The sequence below is a fragment of the Sorex fumeus genome, unplaced genomic scaffold (assembly GCF_029834395.1).
Source record: "Sorex fumeus unplaced genomic scaffold, SorFum_2.1 ptg000044l, whole genome shotgun sequence".
Lineage (NCBI taxonomy): Eukaryota > Metazoa > Chordata > Mammalia > Eulipotyphla > Soricidae > Sorex > Sorex fumeus.
In genome coordinates, this window is record NW_026606101.1 from 124,073 (window position 1) to 141,565 (window position 17,493).

The 17,493-nt window shown below is 61.6% G+C and overlaps 1 protein-coding gene across 1 annotated transcript in view; it reads left to right on the forward strand.

Moving 5' to 3' along the window:
* The window catches only part of CDH22 (cadherin 22), an 81,944-nt gene that overhangs the window by 49,748 nt on the left and 14,703 nt on the right, over positions 1-17,493 (forward strand). The window contains exon 7 of the mRNA XM_056121470.1: positions 4,767-4,903. Within this exon, the coding sequence (XP_055977445.1) occupies positions 4,767-4,903 (137 nt within the window). The remainder of the gene's footprint in view (positions 1-4,766; positions 4,904-17,493) is intronic.

Genomic DNA, 17,493 nt, shown 5'->3' on the forward strand with positions numbered 1-17,493 from the left:
CCTGAGTGGGGCAGGCTTAGTGGTGGGCACAGAACAGACCCTTAGGAAACGGCGCTGGCGTCTTTCTCAGGGTCTCGCACCCCGTTTCTGCCGTTCTTCTGCGGTTGGTGCTCCCCACACCCCCCCTCCTCCCCTCACCCAGGGCTGCCTTTGCTTTCAGGGACTGGGCGGAAGACGGAACAAGTGGGCGAGCAGAGAGGAATCCCGGTGGGCAGCCTGGCGGGGGCGGCCATGCTCCAGCTGCCGGGATGCGCCGCTGAGCCCGTGCCCAGGGAGCCACAGCCTGCTGGCTTTATGGTGCCCGTGTGAGCCGTAGACGCAGATTTACGGGCGGGGAGCCTCACGCTCGCCCGCCAGCTCCTCCCCACCCCAGCCCGGCAGTAGCGGCATTTCGCAGGGGGCCCCGTGGGTGGGGGGTGCCCGCAGGTGTACTTGGTTGCCCGTAGGAGCATGCCGAGACCCAGGGCCGCGGGCAGACGTGATCTAAACCCCACCACTTGCCCCAGGCCCTCGGACCAGGACCAGGCGCCTGGCTTCTCTGAGTCTCAGTTTCCTCACCTGCAAAATGGGGCTGAAGCCAGACCCCAGGAGCACCAGGGCACCCAGGCACGCACAGCCCGCCCTGCCGCCCAGCGCCGTCCCACCTGGCGGGTAAAGGGAGGCCGGAAGCCAGGTGGCAGGGGCCCAGCGCTATTCTGGGCAGCCTAGTAAGTCACCTTCCCCGACTCACGCACACACTGGCAGATCTCGTCCTGGTTGTTATTAGTCTTGTTGGCCCTTTTCAGGATTTGGGGAGCAGAGAGATGGAGTGCCTGGCCCGAGGTCACACGGCAAGATTTCAGACCTGGGCAGGTGGGCATCGGGCCTGCCCTTCTGACCACCATCCCCAGGCTCTCTCTCTCTTTCTCACACACACACACACACACACACACACACACGTCTGCGTACTCACACACACATGTCTGTGTACTCATGCACACGTCTGTGTACTCACACATACGTCTGCGTGTTCACACACATGTCTGCGTACTCACATGTCTGCGTGTTCACACACATACGTCTGCATACTCACACATACACACACGCACACACGTCTGCGTACTCACACATGTCTGCATACTCACACACACACATCTGCGTACTCACACACACATCTGTGTACTCACACAGACGCCTGCGTACTCACACACACATCTGTGTACTCACACACGTCTGCGTACTCACACAGTCTGCATACTCACACACATGTCTGTGTACTCACACACACATCTGTGTGCTCACACACGTCTGCGTACTCACAGACACATCTGCGTACTCACACACACATCTGCATACTCACACACACATCTGCATACTCACACACACGTCTGTGTACTCACACACGTCTGTGTACTCACACACACGTCTGCGTACTCACACATACACACACGCACACACGTCTGCGTACTCACACATGTCTGCATACTCACACACACACATCTGCGTACTCACACACACATCTGTGTACTCACACAGACGCCTGCGTACTCACACACACATCTGTGTACTCACACACGTCTGCGTACTCACACAGTCTGCATACTCACACACATGTCTGTGTACTCACACACACATCTGTGTGCTCACACACGTCTGCGTACTCACAGACACATCTGCGTACTCACACACACATCTGCATACTCACACACACATCTGCATACTCACACACACGTCTGTGTACTCACACACGTCTGTGTACTCACACACACGTCTGCGTACTCACACACGTCTGCATACTCACACACACACGTCTGTGTACTCACACACGTCTGCGTACTCACACGTCTGCGTACTCATACACATGTCACACCCCCACACACACACACCAGCTGACTCACCTCCACAGTCTCCCCCCCCCGCCCCCCGGCGCCCCACGCGCAGCCCCGCCGCGGCCGCCCCTACCCCAGGCAGGGCCTCGCTTTCCCGGGCACCCCTGCGAGCACCAGCGCCCACACACGCACACGGGCCGCGTCCCGGCTCGGGCCTGCTGCGCCCCGGACATTTCTGAATGCTAATGAGCGGAGCCGGCTTCTTCCTTCCGAACTCATTTTCCTCGAATTCGGCTGAGCACCTTATCCCCCAGCTGGACGCTTAATCCTCCCCAGCAGCTCCGAGGTGGATCAGGGACTCCATTAGGCGGCAAATTAAAACTCAGAGATGGAGGGACTTGGGGGTGGGGGTGTCGGCGGCCCGAAGCTGCACCCCGGACCTGCTGCTGGCGCCTTGGCTTTTCCAGACCCGCAGTGCGCCCGCCCGCCCTCCTCCCTCCCTCCCTCCCTCCCTCCCCCTCCCTCACACACACATCTGCACACTCACATATGTCTGCGTACTCACACACACATCCTCCCTCTCTTCCCTTCCCTCCCACTCCCTTCCCCTCCCCCCCCACAACACCTGCATACTCACACATACACAAATGCACACACACATCTGCATACTCACACAGACACAAATGCATACACACGTGTCTGCGTATTCACACACACACCCTCCCTCTCCTCCCCTCCCTCCCCCTCCCTCCCCCCACAACCGTTCCACACACATATTCTCGGCAGACACACGCTTCCCTCCCACAAGCCAGATCTGACACACAACTCAGGCTCCTACACACGAGGGCCCCCCTCCCCCGTCTCCCGGGGGCGCCCCATGTTGGCCAGGCCCGGGCCCTCGTCACGGGCTGTGTGGCCCTCCCACCCTCCACCCCCCTGGCCCCCTGGAACAATGCCACCTGCGCTCAGCCAGCCTCGGCAACCCGCAGCCCGGCCCTTAGCTGGCTCGTGGCGCCCTCCCCCTCCGTGGCCTTGGGGACAGCTGCAGCCACTTAGATCCGAGCCCCCCCCTTCCCCTCCTGAAGGGAACAAAAGCAAAATCCCGGGAGGAAGGAGCAGAGAGGAGCGAGGCGGGGAGCGGGCGAGGGCGGCGGGCTGGCACGCGCCACAGCCGGCCCTGCCCCGCGCCCGCCGGCACCAGCGTGGTGCCCCCGAGGCCCTGCTGGACTCTGTCCTCCCACCTGTCCAAGCAGGACAGCTCCACGGCCCCTTCCACGCCAGCCAGCACCCCCCTTCTGGTGCTTCCTCCTTTTCCACGCCAACATCTGATGGGACCCCGTGGACGCGAGGGGCCCTGCTCCCAGGCACGGCTGTGCTGGGTGTTTGGACAGCTCAAAGAGCGCTGGGCCAACAGATGGTCAGTGCTAGTCCTGAGCCGCATTTGGGTGCAGAGGAGAAGAGGGTGATGGATGGGTGCACCTCCCCCCCACCACCACCAACACCATGGCCGCCTTCAGCCCCTTTGTGCAGTCTGCAACCTACCCAACCTAACATGGCGACCTGACCTCAGCAGGCCTCTGCTGGCCATTGGAATCTTCTCTAGCAAAGAGGGCAGGGGAGGGGGCTCTTATCAGCCCGGCCGGATGCCCGACAGACACCGCTGTGGGGGGGTGAGGGGTGCCTGCCCAGCTTGGCATCAGCAGCCCCATACACACCTTCACCTGCTAGAAGGCGGCTCGGAGGGCTGGACGGAGCAGCCTAGGGACAGGAGAGAGGGTGGGCTAGGTCGTGGGCAGGCCAGCAGGGGTCCTGCCCCCGCGTGCAGCCCTCCACAGGCTGGCACCAGCCCCCGCAGCGTGGGAGACTGAGCCGGACGGGGCCCAGGTGGCCAAACTCTGCAGCACAGAGGGTGAAGCTCCCCTCGCAGACCAGTCAGGGTGGGGCCTCGGCAGCCCCTGACCTGTCTGGGGTCATCCAGTGGGTCCAGGGGTCACGGAGAAGGACACAGGGTCCCTAGGAGGTTAGCGAGGCCACCGTCAAAAGCTCCCGGCTCCACCAGGGGGCGCTATGGTGTTCTGGTGCCCTGGCCTCAGTTTCCCCCTCTGGGAGGAGGGGAGAGGTCCCCCTTCTGCTCCGGGTAGGGGCCGGGTTCCAGCTCCTTTGTCTCGGCCGCACAATGCGCCTTGCCTGGCATCTGAGGCTGCTCCGAGGGCCCCGCCGCGGCCCGCCCCAGCCCCCCGCCCGCGTTATCGGCTAGAGCGGAAGGGCCTCTGTGGGCCGCGGCCGCCGAGACATGTGTCGGACACGGGCCTTTCAGGGCTGCGGCAGCCGCACAAAGGCCTGGGAAGCGAGCGGAACAAAGGCCTTGTTCACCAGGCAGCTGAAAAACGGAAGATTAGCTCGGTGGGGCGGGCGGGCCGCACGGGGCCGGGAGGGGCTGGCAGCCGCCCCCTCGGGGCTGATCCGCTGGTTTGAGCTCGGCAGGGCAGGGGTCCGGCGCCCATGAGCCCCCTTCACGCCCCTCTGTGGCTCAGACCCCCCACTCCACGCCAAAGCTCTGAATTCCAACTCGCCTACTTCCCAGGTCGAACCATCGGGTACCACGAACATCACCTCTGGGGCGGTGGCCATGGGCCCTGCCCTCCAGCGCCTGTGTCCCCGGCCCTGGGTGACAGCCCTGTCCCCTTCTCAAACACGCTGCCAGGCTCGTCTCCCAGGGGAAAGCAGGACTGGTGCATCAGCGGGTGCCCACTCTTGGCCAGGCGCAGGCCCTCCCTCCGTCCTCGGGATGACTGTGGGTGGGGCCAGCACCCCCTGGGGAAACTGAGGCTCCAGAAGATCAAGAGCTGCCCCTGGGGGAGGGCTGCTGTGCTCCTGGGTCCCCGGGGGGTAGGGCAGGGGCGTCGCACACGGTGCCACCTGGCCCCCCATCAATCAGCCCCGCCCTGCCGCCCGCAGGTACGCCATCGACCGGGACTCGGACGTGGACCAAGTCTTCGATATCGATGCGGACACGGGCGCCATCGTGACGGGCAAGGGGCTGGACCGTGAGACCGCCGGCTGGCACAACATCACAGTGCTGGCCATGGAGGCAGGTGAGGCGGGCGGCCGCGGTGGGAGAGGAGGTGGCCGGGACCGGGACGGCCTCTGCGTTTACTGAGCAGCTGCTAGACAACAAAGCCGCGCTTCGGAGGCTGAATGAGCGCAGGGCGAGACACCGGCAGCCGAAGGAGATGGGGGCATGGGTCGGGGACGCGTCCCGGGCTACCCGTGATGTGCCGGGTGACCCGTGCAGTGTGGAGTGACCTGCAAGGTGGGGGGGGCCGCGGTCCAGGCTCTGAGAGGTGGGGGGGCGGGCGCCTGTGCTTAGGGGGCTTCTCAGCAGCCGTCTCAGCCGTGGGGGCCAGCAGAGGGGACCGGGCGCTCTGTCTGGGGTCCTGCCTGATGAGGTGGGCTGTCCGGGAGGGGCAGAGGAGGGTCGGCGCCTGACTGGGTCCCTGGGCTGCTGCCCTGAGCAGGACTCAGCAGGCCACAAGGCTGGCTGGGGGACAGAGAGGGTCAGGGACCACTCCAGGGGGCTTGGCCCGAGTTTCTGGAAAACTGTGTGTGTGTGTGTGTGTGTGTGTGTGTGTGTGTACAACTATGTACCTGCAGATGTGTCTGTATACAGCTATGTACCTGCAGATGTGTGTGGTGTGCATATGTGTATGTGTGTGGTGCATGTACATGGAGCTGTGTACATGCAAGCATTGTATGTGGTACATGTATGTGGTAAGTGTCACGTGCGTGCTGTGTGGCCATGGGTATCGCATGTGCGTGAATGTGTGCTAGCCTGTGTGGTGCAAGTGTGTACGTTCACGTCTCTGTGTTCCTGTGTGCATGGATGTGAGCAAGTGTGTATGGGTGTGTGTTCAGGTATGCATGTGTGTGGTGTGTACGTGCGTGTGTTCACATCTGTGCTGTGTGCCCGCATGAGTATGTGTGTGCACGTGTGTGCAGGTTCTTTGATGCATAGGTGCTCGTGCTCTGTGTTGCATGCATGGGTGTATACGTGAATTCCTGTGTACACGTATGGGTGCGGTGTGTGCATGTGTGCCCACACGTGTGCAGGTGTGGCGTGCCTATGTGCTTGTGCATGCGTGTGTGTGTGTGTGTGGTGCATGTTTGTGTGCAGGTGTGTGTGGTGTGTATGTGTGTATTTGTGCATGTGAATATACGTGTGTATGCAGGTGTGTGGTACGTGTGTGCACATGTTTGTGCATGTGTGTGTGTGCGTTCATGTGTGCACATCTGTGTGCAGACAGGCAGCGTCACTTGTGAACATGAGCCGGGGAGAAAGGGGCGCCCTGAGATGAGTCAGGCCACGCACCGGTGAGCACTCAGCACAGAGTCCCGGGCATCAGGAGGGGGGCAGAGTTGCGAAGGCCTCCTGGTCGCCGGCGCCCGCGGGCAGCTCTCAGCCAGCAGAGGAAGCAGCGGTGGCCACAGCAGGAGCCCCAGAGTGTCTGCGCCCCGGCAGCCGCACTCCCTCACCTCTGCACACTTGGCCCAGCCCTCCCCCCTCAGCCCTGCGGCCAGCCTCTCTCTCCGGGCTGGCTGGCGCCCTCCCACTCGGCCGCCCACCCCGGCGCTGGCCAAGGAAGTCCCCAGGCTGAAGTTCCCTTCGTCTCTTTCAACTTCGCTTTAAAGGAAAAACAAAGCTGGCTCAGCCCAGAGCGCCTTTGAATCCAGTCCGCGGCGCACGCAGGCAGATAACAAAGGTGGCTGGAGAGGACGAGGCGCTGGACTCGGGAAGAGTGCTCCCCCTCCCCGCCTCAGCCCGGGGGACGGCCTCCTCTCCACCCCCCTCCTGCCGCCGTCCACACCGCCTGCTCCCGCCACCCACAGGGCCCTGCTCAGTCGTGGTGAGTCCCCGTCCCCACCGAGTCAGAAAAGGATCAAGAAGGTGCAGTGTGGCCACCGCAGCCTGACCGCCACAGGGTGACAGGGAGCAGAGCCGCCCCCTTGAAGGGGGCCCGTGGAAGGGCAGTGGGTTCCAACACCCGCCGCCAGCTGTCGGCCACAGCACCTGCCGCTGTCCCCTCCCCTGCACTTGGGGAAGGAGACAGACACGTGTCCAGGTGGCTGGGTGAGTGGCTAGAGACCCCCGTCCTGCCTATACCCGTCAGGGGCCACAGATGCGTGGGCCTACCCCGAACGTGGGGATCCCTCGAGGGTTCAAGTTGCACGGTGGATACCTGCTGGGTGCTGAGGAAGACTCCAGCTCCTCTGCCAGCATATGCAGTGCTCACTGAGCCTCCCCACCCCCAACAGGTGTCAGTTCTGCCCCTGTGCCCTGTGTTTGAGCAGCGCATCACAAATGACCGGCCCCGCTCTGCCTGACTCCAGAGGCCCCCCTGTCACCCCCACTCTGCATGGCAAGGGGACAGAAGCGAGGGTAGAAGCCACCTTGGCCCCGAGGTCCCAGGGCGAGGTCCCAGGGCGAGGTCCCGGAACCCAGCGCTCCTGCCACCGGCCTCCCGCCAGCCCAGACACCCCCCCAGCAATGCCAGGGCCCCCCCCGCAGCCAGACCACCCCACTAAGGCCAGGGGTCCCCGCGGCGTCCCCACCCACCCCAGGTGCAACAAATGGGAGGTGACAAGAATCAGAGGGGGGATATTTAGACCCAGTGGCAGCGCCTGACCCTCTCGGAGCGCGGAACCCCACTCCCCACCCCGGGGCCGGGAGCCGCCTGTCAGCCCGGATTACCTCAAAGACTCCCCGGCCACTTGGTATGCTGGCTCCCCCGCTCCCGAACCTCTGAGTCATCCATTCCACCCGTGCTCACGCGCCCGCCACTGACATTATCTTTAACGTTTTGTAATCATGAAATATTAATGACCAATATTGAATTTAAAGTACAATTTGCGTCTGAATCCAGCGGTGGAAAGGGCAGTTGTAAAGGGACAGTCTTTAAAGACGAGGGGGAGGCCATGAGAAGCTGTTGGGGGGGGGGTGCGGCTTGAAATGGCAGCGCTGGGGGAGGGGTTCGAGGGCTGGGCTAAGCCCCTCCTGCGGCGTCTCCTCTCCAGGCCTTGAGCCCCCCGCCCCCCCCCCCCGTGAGGGCGCTGCCTGGCGAGCGAAGAGTTAACCCGTGATGCTCAGCATCACCCCCCCAGCCCACAGCACCCCACTTTTCGCTCTTCTCCGGGTTATACATCAGACTTCGTGATTTCCCTGTGTGTCCTGGTGATCCTGACTCGGGGCGTCCGTCTCTTGTGCCTGGGATGGGGACGGGGTCGCCTCAGAGTGGCCAGGCTGGACGCAGGCTCCCCTGTTTGAGAAGCAGCTGTCGGTGGCTGCGGGGGTGCTCGGACCCCCTTGGCTGTGACTGTGGCTGGCCACGGAGCAGATGAACTGTCATTGCCGTTGTGCTGCTCCTGTGGCAGCTTCCATGCCTGACCACGGGCCCCGGGTCCACCTGCGCCTGCCTAGATGAGACCCTGCAGGCTCCTGGCCGGCACGCCGGGGCCCGCAGGCAGAGCAAGAAGCTGGGGCGAGGGGCTGGAGCGATAGCACCGCAGGGAGGGCGTTTCCCTGGCATGTGGCCGACCTGGGTTCGATTCCCGGCATCCCATAGGGTCCCCCCGAACACCGCCAGGAGTGATTCCTGAGTGCAGAGCCAGGAGGAACCCCTGAGAACTGCCAGGCGTGGCCCAAAATAAGCAGCAAAATAATTATTTTTTAGTTTAAAAAATAAATGAATAGGGGCTGGAGCGATAGCACAGCGAGTAGGGCGTTTGCCTTGCACGCGGCTGACCCAGGTTCGATTCCCGGCATCCCAAATGGTCCCCTGAGCACCGCCAGGAGTAATTCCTGAGTGCATGAGCCAGGAGGAACCCCTGTGCGTCGCCGGGTGTGACTCAAAAAGAAAAAAAAAATCTGAGTTGAGGGCACAGTTGAGATTGGGGCTCCTGTGCCCCCTCCTTCCGACTGGACAATGAGTGGAGGAAGAAGGCGACTTGTCTCGTCTGCCCAGACTCCTGCCCGCTGAGCGCCTTCAGGGAGCACTGTGAGCTCCCAGTAGTGTGGGACCTGGGGAGCACGGTGAGGCAGCAGGAGGAGGAGCAGGGAGGGGGCATGGGGGGAGGACCCCGACAGCTCAGCGGGATCCACCCCCACCCCGCGAGTTTGCCCTCAGCCCGTGTTCTCTTCTCCTACCTCCTTCCCTCCGCCCTGACCGGGCTGAGGCAGTGACGTGGGTCGCCCACACTCAGTGGCCCTGCTGACCTGGCGGCCTGGAGGTCGGGGCCAGCACCTGAGTCACAGTGCTCACACAGTGCTCCTGGCTTGCATGCTGGTGCTCCTGCCCCTCAAAGCTGACTTCATGCCCCTCAGGGCTGGCGTTAGACCTCAGGCCTGTGGTGTTGGCTGGAGATTGCCATGACACTGGTACACACTCCCCAGGTCCCGCACCCCCTGTGAGCTCACAGTGCTCCCCACACCCGGCTGTGAGATCACAGTGTGCTCTTCATGCCTGAATGTGAATTCACAGTGCTCCCCAGACCCCCACACCTGCTGTGTGGTCATAGTGCTCCCCAAGTCCCATGCCTGCTGTGTGGTCACAGTGCTCCCGGGTCCCACACCTGCTTTGTGCTCACAGTGCTCCTCACACCCACTGTGCGCTCACAGTGCTCCGGGTCCCACACCTACTATGTGCTCACAGTGCTCCCCAGGTCCCACACCCACTGTGTGCTCACAGTGCTCCTGGCTCCCACACCTACCATGTGCTCACAGTGCTCCTCGGGTCCACACCTACTGTGTGCTCAAAGTGCTCCCCAGGTCCCACTCCCGAATGTGTGCTCGTATGTCAGTGACTCGCTCACCCCTGGTTCCGGAGTGCCCGCTCTCTGCCCTGGCATGGGGGTCCCATGGCAGAGCTCGGGGGCGTGCTCCTGTCTGTGGGTGGCTGCAGGGGTCCAGCTTGTGGCGGGCGCCGCTGTGCTCTGACGGTGTCTCATCGCCTGCCACCCGCCACCTGGTCTGCAATGTGCTTCTCTGAGGCCCTGCCAGGATGTGGACAGGCTCGAGTAGGACAGCAGAGAGGATGCGGGCAGGGAGCGAGACAGAGGCGAAGAGGCAGAGGAGGGGTCGCTGGGCAGGGCCCAGAAAGTGGGGGAAAGGGGCTGGGCGCTGCGGGCAGGGAAAGGCGCGGTTCACGTCTACACCGGCTGAGGTGGGAGCGGGCTGGGCCTGAGGCAGCGAGACTGGATGTGAGATTGGGCTGAGCCCACCAGGAAACTGGGCCGAGACTGGGCTGGCTGAGGCTGCCTGGGCTGAGGCTGGGCTGACTGGGCTGACTGGACTGACTGGGCTGACTGGACTAACTGGGCTGACTGGGCTGACTACACTGAGGCTGGACTGACTGGGCTGACTACACTGAAGCTGGACTGACTGGACTGACTGGGCTGATGCTGGGCTGACTGGGCTGAGGCTGAACTAACTGGGCTGACTGGACTGACTGGGCTGATGCTGGGCTGACTGGACTGACTGGGATGATGCTGGGCTGACTCGGCTGAGGCTGGACTAACTGGACTGACTGGACTGACTGGGCTGATGCTGGGCTGACTGGGCTGAGGCTGGACTAACTAGGCTGACTGGACTGACTGGGCTTATGCTGGGCTAACTGGGCTGACTGGACTGACTGGGCTGATGCTGGCCTGACTGGACTGAGGCTGGACTAACTGGGCTGACTGGACTGACTGGGCTGATGCTGGGCTGACTGGGCTGAGGCTGGACTAACTGGGCTGACTGGACTGACTGGGCTGATGCTGGACTAACTGGGCTGACTGGACTGACTGGGCTGATGCTGGGCTGACTGGGCTGACGCTGGACTAACTGGGCTGACTATGCTGACTACACTGAGGCTGGTCTGACTGGGCTGACTGTGCTGAGACTGGTCTGACTGGGCTGAGGCTGGGCTGACTGGGCCAAGACTGGGCCGACTGGGCTCACTGGACTCACTGGGTTGACTGGGCCGAGACTGGGCTGACTGGGCCAGTGAGGGACGTGCAGCTGCTCCTGGCCTGTGCTGACGGTCCCCGCATGTCCTGTGGGCGCACAGCCTGCAGGGCCCCGAGCAGAACGGGCCATGGTCAGCTGTGTGTTCACAGGGGAGAGGACTGGCTGAGGGCAGGACAGACGGACCCGTCTGCTGGGGGTGCCACCAGGGCAGCATTGGGACTGGAAAGGTGACTCACAGGGTAGCTGCAGACAAGCCCGGGTCACAGGAGGCATGTAGGGCCCTGCATGGAAGGGGCGGCCCATCACCCCCGCGCCAGCCAGTCCTGCTCAGGCTCCCGGGGGACTGGCCAGTTCCAGACACCTAGGCCAGCCGAGCACCTCAGAGGTCACCAAGAGGGAGGAGTCCCTGGGGCTCCGCGTGGCCAAGCCTGGAACATGGGTCCCAGCTGGGTCCGGGGAGGAAAACTTTCTCCCCATGCCCAGGCAGGAGGAGAGACCAGAGCGGGTCAGTGTCTGCAGCAAGGGTGGCCACCTCCCGTCCATCCCTGCACCCGCCTGCTCCTCCCGGGAGCACCCCACCTGCGCGCCCCCCTCCCCCACCATCCGGCTGCCTGTCGCGGCCGCCTGGTAATTGCAGTGATAGATCACCCTGCCCAGTTGGCCAGCGCTAATCAGAGCCTGGCGCGCGGAGGCGGCCTCATTCCCTGGGGACCGGCAGCAGCGGGGGCTGGGGGGCGCGTGGGGAAGAGTCTCTCCACTCCGCACCCCCACCTCAGCGAGGCTGCGTTCCCACCTCCCCACTTCTCTCTCCCCGCCCACTCTGGTGGTCCCCAGCCTCTCTCCGCCACAGCCAAGGGGAACTACCGCATGCGGCTTCGTTAGCTTCACTGATGAGCAAACCTTGGTCCCCAGAGCAGGGGGGTGGGGTGGGGAGGGAAGCAGGGACCCACAGCCAGATGCTGCCCTCCTGCCCGCCCCCCCCCACCCCCTGGGCCAGAGAGGTCAGGGATGCCACACACAGTGGAACTGGACCCCCAGGGAAGTCTGAGCGTCCCACGTCTGTCGGAGGCTGCCCTGAGAGCAGGAAGGGGCGTCCTGCTGCTTTCTTGTGAGGAAACATTCCAGATGGTCATCAGGAGAGGTGCCCCAGGAGATGGGAAGGAGGGAATGGAGCAAGTTGGGAGCAGAGCTGAAGGGAGAGAGCGGGAGGGACGAAGCCAAAGAGGGAAATCTCGTGGTCCTCCCGGAGGGCAAACCAAGGCAAGCTTCCGGGAGGAGGTGAGGGCCTATGTGAGGGGGCTGTGACTTGAAGGAAGACGCTGGCCACGAAAGAGGATCCGCAAGGCAGGATGGGGGCTAGAAACGCCGGCTTGGGAACCAGCCCCAGGCTCGAGCTGTTCTCTCGGAGACCCTGGGCATGCTCTCTGCCGTCTCTGCACTGGTTCCCTCCTCTGCAGAGTGACGCTCAGTCATGCAGGGGAAACAGGATGAGCCGGGCAGCACCCCCCCCCCCGCCCCCGTCCCACTCACACACACACCTGGCCCAGGTGCTGATGAGTCCTTGTCGCTGTCCTTGGAGAAGGAGACGTTCCCGGGGTGCCTGCCAGTGGCCCTCAGCCAGGCTCCTCATTTTGCCCTGATCCCCAAAGTTGGCTCAAGCCCCGTTTGGACCCGGTGCCAGGGGAAAGATTCCCAGGGGCGAGGGGCTTCCCCACCTCCTCCCGCTCGCCCTGGAAGCTTTGCTCAGGCAGCTCCTGCTCCCCCCTCCCCGCCCCCCGCCCAGGGCCCCTCCCCCCCATCCCCATCAAAGGCCACTTCCCCCAGGGGAGACAGCTCCCAGCTCCTGAACTTGCTTCTCTCAAATCGCCTCGCAGACTGGAGTCATTAATCCCTGTCCCAGCCCAAGACCGATGGCCCTGGCAGGGGCACACACTCTGCTGTGTCCTTGGCACAGACGAGGCAATCCGGCCGGATCATCCGTCAAGACCGGAAGTGGGGGCTGGAGCAATAGCACAGCGGGGAGGGCGTTTGCCTTGCACACAGCCGACCCGGGTTCGATCCCCGGCAACCCATAGGGTCCCCCGAGCACCACTAGGAGTGATTCCTGAGTGCATGAGCCAGAAGGAACCCCTGTGCATCGCCGGGTATGACCCAAAAAGAAAAAGGAAAAAAACAACCGGAAGTGTCCATTTCTCATGCCTCAGTCCAAGCCCCGTCTCTTGGAGATTCTCCCGGAGGCCCCAAGGAGATGTGACACCCACTCTGAGCACCAGTCCCCCGTGCAGGTCTGAGCTTCCGTCCCTCCGTGCCGCCTGGCCCCTCGGGACCCCTGGGGCCTCCCTGCCCCCTCCCCGGAGGCAGGGCCAGCGAGCGGGCACGGAGCAGCAGGCCCAGGCTCTCTCGGCTTTCATTTCAGAAAGCGCTGAAGGCTGCAGGCCTGCTCAGCCCGGGGCTGTCAATCAGCCTTCCTCAAGGCTGCATCAATTAGTTTAAAAATATTGAATGTAATTTTGCCTGACACAACATATTGCAGCTACTGCAAAATATAATTTATTTTAGAAGAAGAAATAATTAAACTAATTTGCATGTCAGTCAGCTGAACTGAGATGCCAAGGCACGGAGTGGGGCCTGGGTTGGGGGGGCCCGTCCCCCCAGACGGGGTACCTGCTGGCCAGGCTTGGGGTGAGGGCCGTCTGGGCGTGGGTCTGAGCACGGTGTGCTACTCGGTGGACACGTCTCCTGGCCGCAGGAGGGCTTCCCGGCCTTGTGGGCGGACCCAGGCAGAGTCAGGAGACCACCAGACGGCCCCAGCCCTCCTCTGGCTTTTGCGCCCTCACTGGGCCTCAGTTACCTCATCTACAAAACGGGCTCAATGCTGTTGCCTCATGGGTTGCTTGGTGGCACCCAAGAAGAAAATCAGAGATAAGAATGTTACATGGGGCCAGAGCGATTGTCCAGCGGGCAGGGAGCTGGCCTTGCATGCAGCCAAACCAGGCTCGATCCCCGGCATCCCATAGGGTCCCCCAAGCACCACCAGGAGTAATTCCTGAGTGCAGAGCCAGGAGTGACCCCTGAGCATCACCAGGTGTGACCCAAAAAGCCAACAATAATAGATAAGTAAATAAAAGAATGTTCGTTATGAATTAGAAAGTCCAGTACAGAGACACACGGAATAATTCACAGATTTGTGCCAGAGACCTTTAATGTGGTGGATGTGAATTCCAGTGGTCAGTTAACGTCTTTCATGTGAACAGCACTCAGGAGAGGGTCGGCGGAGGCCAGTCAGTTGTGAGACGGCATGTGCCAATAGTTTTTGGCTCCGCGGTTGGAAGCCTGGGGTTGGTCTGCAATTTTTTTTTCTCCTTTTGGGTCACACCTGGCGATGCACAGGGGTTCCTCCTGGCTCTGCACTCAGGAATCACTCCTGGCGGTGCTCGGGGAACCACATGGGATGCTGGGAATCGAACTCGGGTCGATCACGTGCAAGGCAAACGCCCTCCCCGCTGTGCTGTTGCTCCAGTCCCTGGCCTGCGATCGAGGAGGTTGTTCACACATGTGAGGGGTTGGGGGCAGAAATTGTCGGGACTTAAGGCCTTGCATGTGCCCGACCCTGGTCCAGTCCCCAGAATCAGTGGCCCCCCACCATCTACAGGTGCCACCCCGGGGACCCCTGAACAATGCTGAGCATACCCTCAGAGACCCCTGAACCCCCCCCCCCCCACATTGCAGCGGCTCACCAAGGGTCACCTGGAGCGGTCCCCAGCTCCGCTGAGCACCATTGGCGAGGTCACACAGGATGGTGGCCCGGCCTCGACACTTAGATATTCCAGAGAGTTCTGGGTGGTTCTGAGAGCAGCCACGTCCACGTGCCATGGCCCAGGGTGCTGATTCAGAGCCTGTCCTCAAGCCCTGGGCTCAAGGCAGCCCCCAACACAGGCATCCCGGGGGCCATCTGTGTAAGGTCAGTTTTGGTGACCCCAGACAGGGGCTCCCCCCTCACTTCCGATCCGAGCACCTTATGCTGCCCTGAAAGGGCCCCCTCAGGGGTGCCTGTACCATTTCCTAAGAGGATGTAGGGGGAGAAAATAGGACTGATGAGGTGTGAGGTCTGGTTACTCACCCAACAGTGCTCAACACTCCAAAACACTGGTGAATCTCCAGCCTGGAGTCCAAGGTTCCAAGTCTGTGATCTCAGCCATCCCAGCAAGGGCGCTGAGAGGCCCAGCGGGGTGCAGAGGAACACTTGGTGCGGGAATTGGGGGGCTCCCAGCAGCAGCAGGCCAGCCCCCCCCCACCCCACCTGCTCCACCTCCCTGCAGCCCTGCCCCGGCCCTGGCCGCCCCGCCTCCTCCTAGAAGCCCACGCCATCTGTCTGTGGAATTCCTCCTGCCACGCGCTCTTAAAAATAACAGCTCCCAGCCACAGCCAGTCACGACTCCGCGCCCCCAGGAAGGCCCCTGAAGCCCGAAGCGGCAGATCTGGGTGAGCTGAGAAGCTCCGGTGCTCCTGGTTCACGGGGGCTCCAGCAGGGGGGGCAGGGTTAATTAAGGACTCGACCCCCCTCTGGGTCCTGAACCCCGCAGTTGGGGCCCCCTTCTCCCTCCAGTTTCCTTTCTCGAAGGCCAAGCTGCCAATGTGTCGTGGACACTGAGATGAAGGGGCAGCCTACCGCCCCCCCAAAACTCCAGGGAGCCCCAAAATAGCTCCTGCTAACAAGCTCCTGGTCAGAAGAGAGTGGTCAGCCCCCCCCCCAGGGGAGGCCCGAGGGTCTCCAGTGATTGGACCACCAGGCTCTGGGTCCGGGCTAAGAGAGATGAGGGGGCAGGGCCGGAGGATGGGGCAGCGGGGAGGGCGCTGGCCTGGTGCGCAGCTGACCCGGGTTTGATTCCCGGCACCTCATATGCACCCCCAGGGCACCGCCAGGAGTGATGCTTGAGCACTGACAGGTGTGGTCCAAAATAGAGAGAGGGAGAGAGAGAGAGAGAGGGAGAGGGAGAGAGGGAGGGAGAGAGGGTGGGAGAGGGAGAGGGAGGGAGAGAGGGAGAGGGAGAGAGAGGTGGGAGTTGCAGGGGCCAGGTCAGCACGTGAGCACTGTTTGGAAGGGTCTACTAGGAAGAGACACCCCCGTCAGTCTGGACCCCTTTCCTGCCACTTCAGGTGTTTGTTCAGTTAACAAATGCTTCCAGCCCCTGGCTGTGTTGAGGCCCACACTGGGGGTTTTAGCCGATGTTTGTTTGTTTTTCAGGCACCACGATCTCAACACGCTAATACCAATGCTTCAGGCAGACTGCGCGCTGGGTCCCACCAGAGTGTCAGCCCCCCTCCCCCCGTGCCCCCAGCACAGCACACTCAGTTCTGGGTCTGTTAACCCGGCCACACCACCGAGAGATCCTTCCAAGCATGTCCCTCCTGCTACTCAGCACTCCGGTTCCCTCGGGATTCCATCCTTTCTCCTAGCTGAATAGTATTCCACTGCGAGTGTCTGCGACAGACTCTATCCACGTGTCTGATCTCGGCCCCTGGGTGGTTTCCAGATCTTGACTGCTGTGAACAGAGCCGCAGTGCACACAGGGGCGCAAATGTCTTTTCAAAATATTGTTCGTGGCCTCTTTGGGGTAGATGCCAAGAAATTAGAAGGCACTCTCCTCCTTTTCTGCAGGGTTGTTTATTTTGTTGTTGTGACTGGTTTTATGAACGCCTTATAAATCTTGGATTTGTCCGATGTGTGCTGTAGGGAGATCCTTCTTCTGTGCTTTGTGGATATTAATCCAGTCTTTCCTTGTAGCCAGTCTGCCTGTCACTAGGAGCTCCATTTTGCAGGTGAGAAAACCGAGGCGTAACAGAACAAGCAGTTTGCCACGTGTCTCACAGCCAGAGCTGAGATCGGAATTATTTAGCTCCAGGGGCTGGAGCAATAGCACAGCGGGGAGGGCATTTGCCTTGCATGCGGCCAACCTGGGTTCGATTCCCAGCATCCCATTGGGTCCCCTGAGCACCGCCAGGGGTAATTCCTGAGTGCAGAGCCAGGAGCAACCCCTGTGCATGGCCAGGTGTGACCCAAAAATCAAAAAAACAAAACAAAACAAAATTATTTATCTCCAGAGGTTTTTTGTTTTGTTCTGTTTTGTTCCTAATCACGATGCCATGTTTACTTTCCAGGTGGGGAAATTGATATCACCGAGGAAAAGATCTTATTCAAGATCAAATATTGCACCAAGGACAGATCCAAGCCCGGAATTTCAGCTTCTTTTGCTCTTGGTCCTTCTGGGCTCCACGCATTCATGCATTCGACTAATGTATTTGCATCTTCTCTCTCTAGTACATCCCAGTGCATTCGACTCTATCACACAAGTTAGAGGTGCAGGGAGAAAAAAGGTGGCATTCAGATAACCACAACTGCAGGAAGGGGACTTTGCCAAATGGCCGAGAACCCGAACCAAAACCCACATCCGAGGGGCTTCTCCTGCTGTCCTACGAATGGGTCTGGCAAACTCAGAGATTTTTGTGTCCACCTCCCAGTTTTACATTTAAATGCTTTAAATGTTCTCTTGCTTCAGCTTCTCCTCCGGACTTGAGGACGAGCAGAGGTCGCAGACCCCAGGATTTCTGCGCGCGTGTCTGAAATTGTGGGTGCCATGCTCCCTGCAACCTGCGTCGTGGCATTAAGATGAAGAGGGCCGT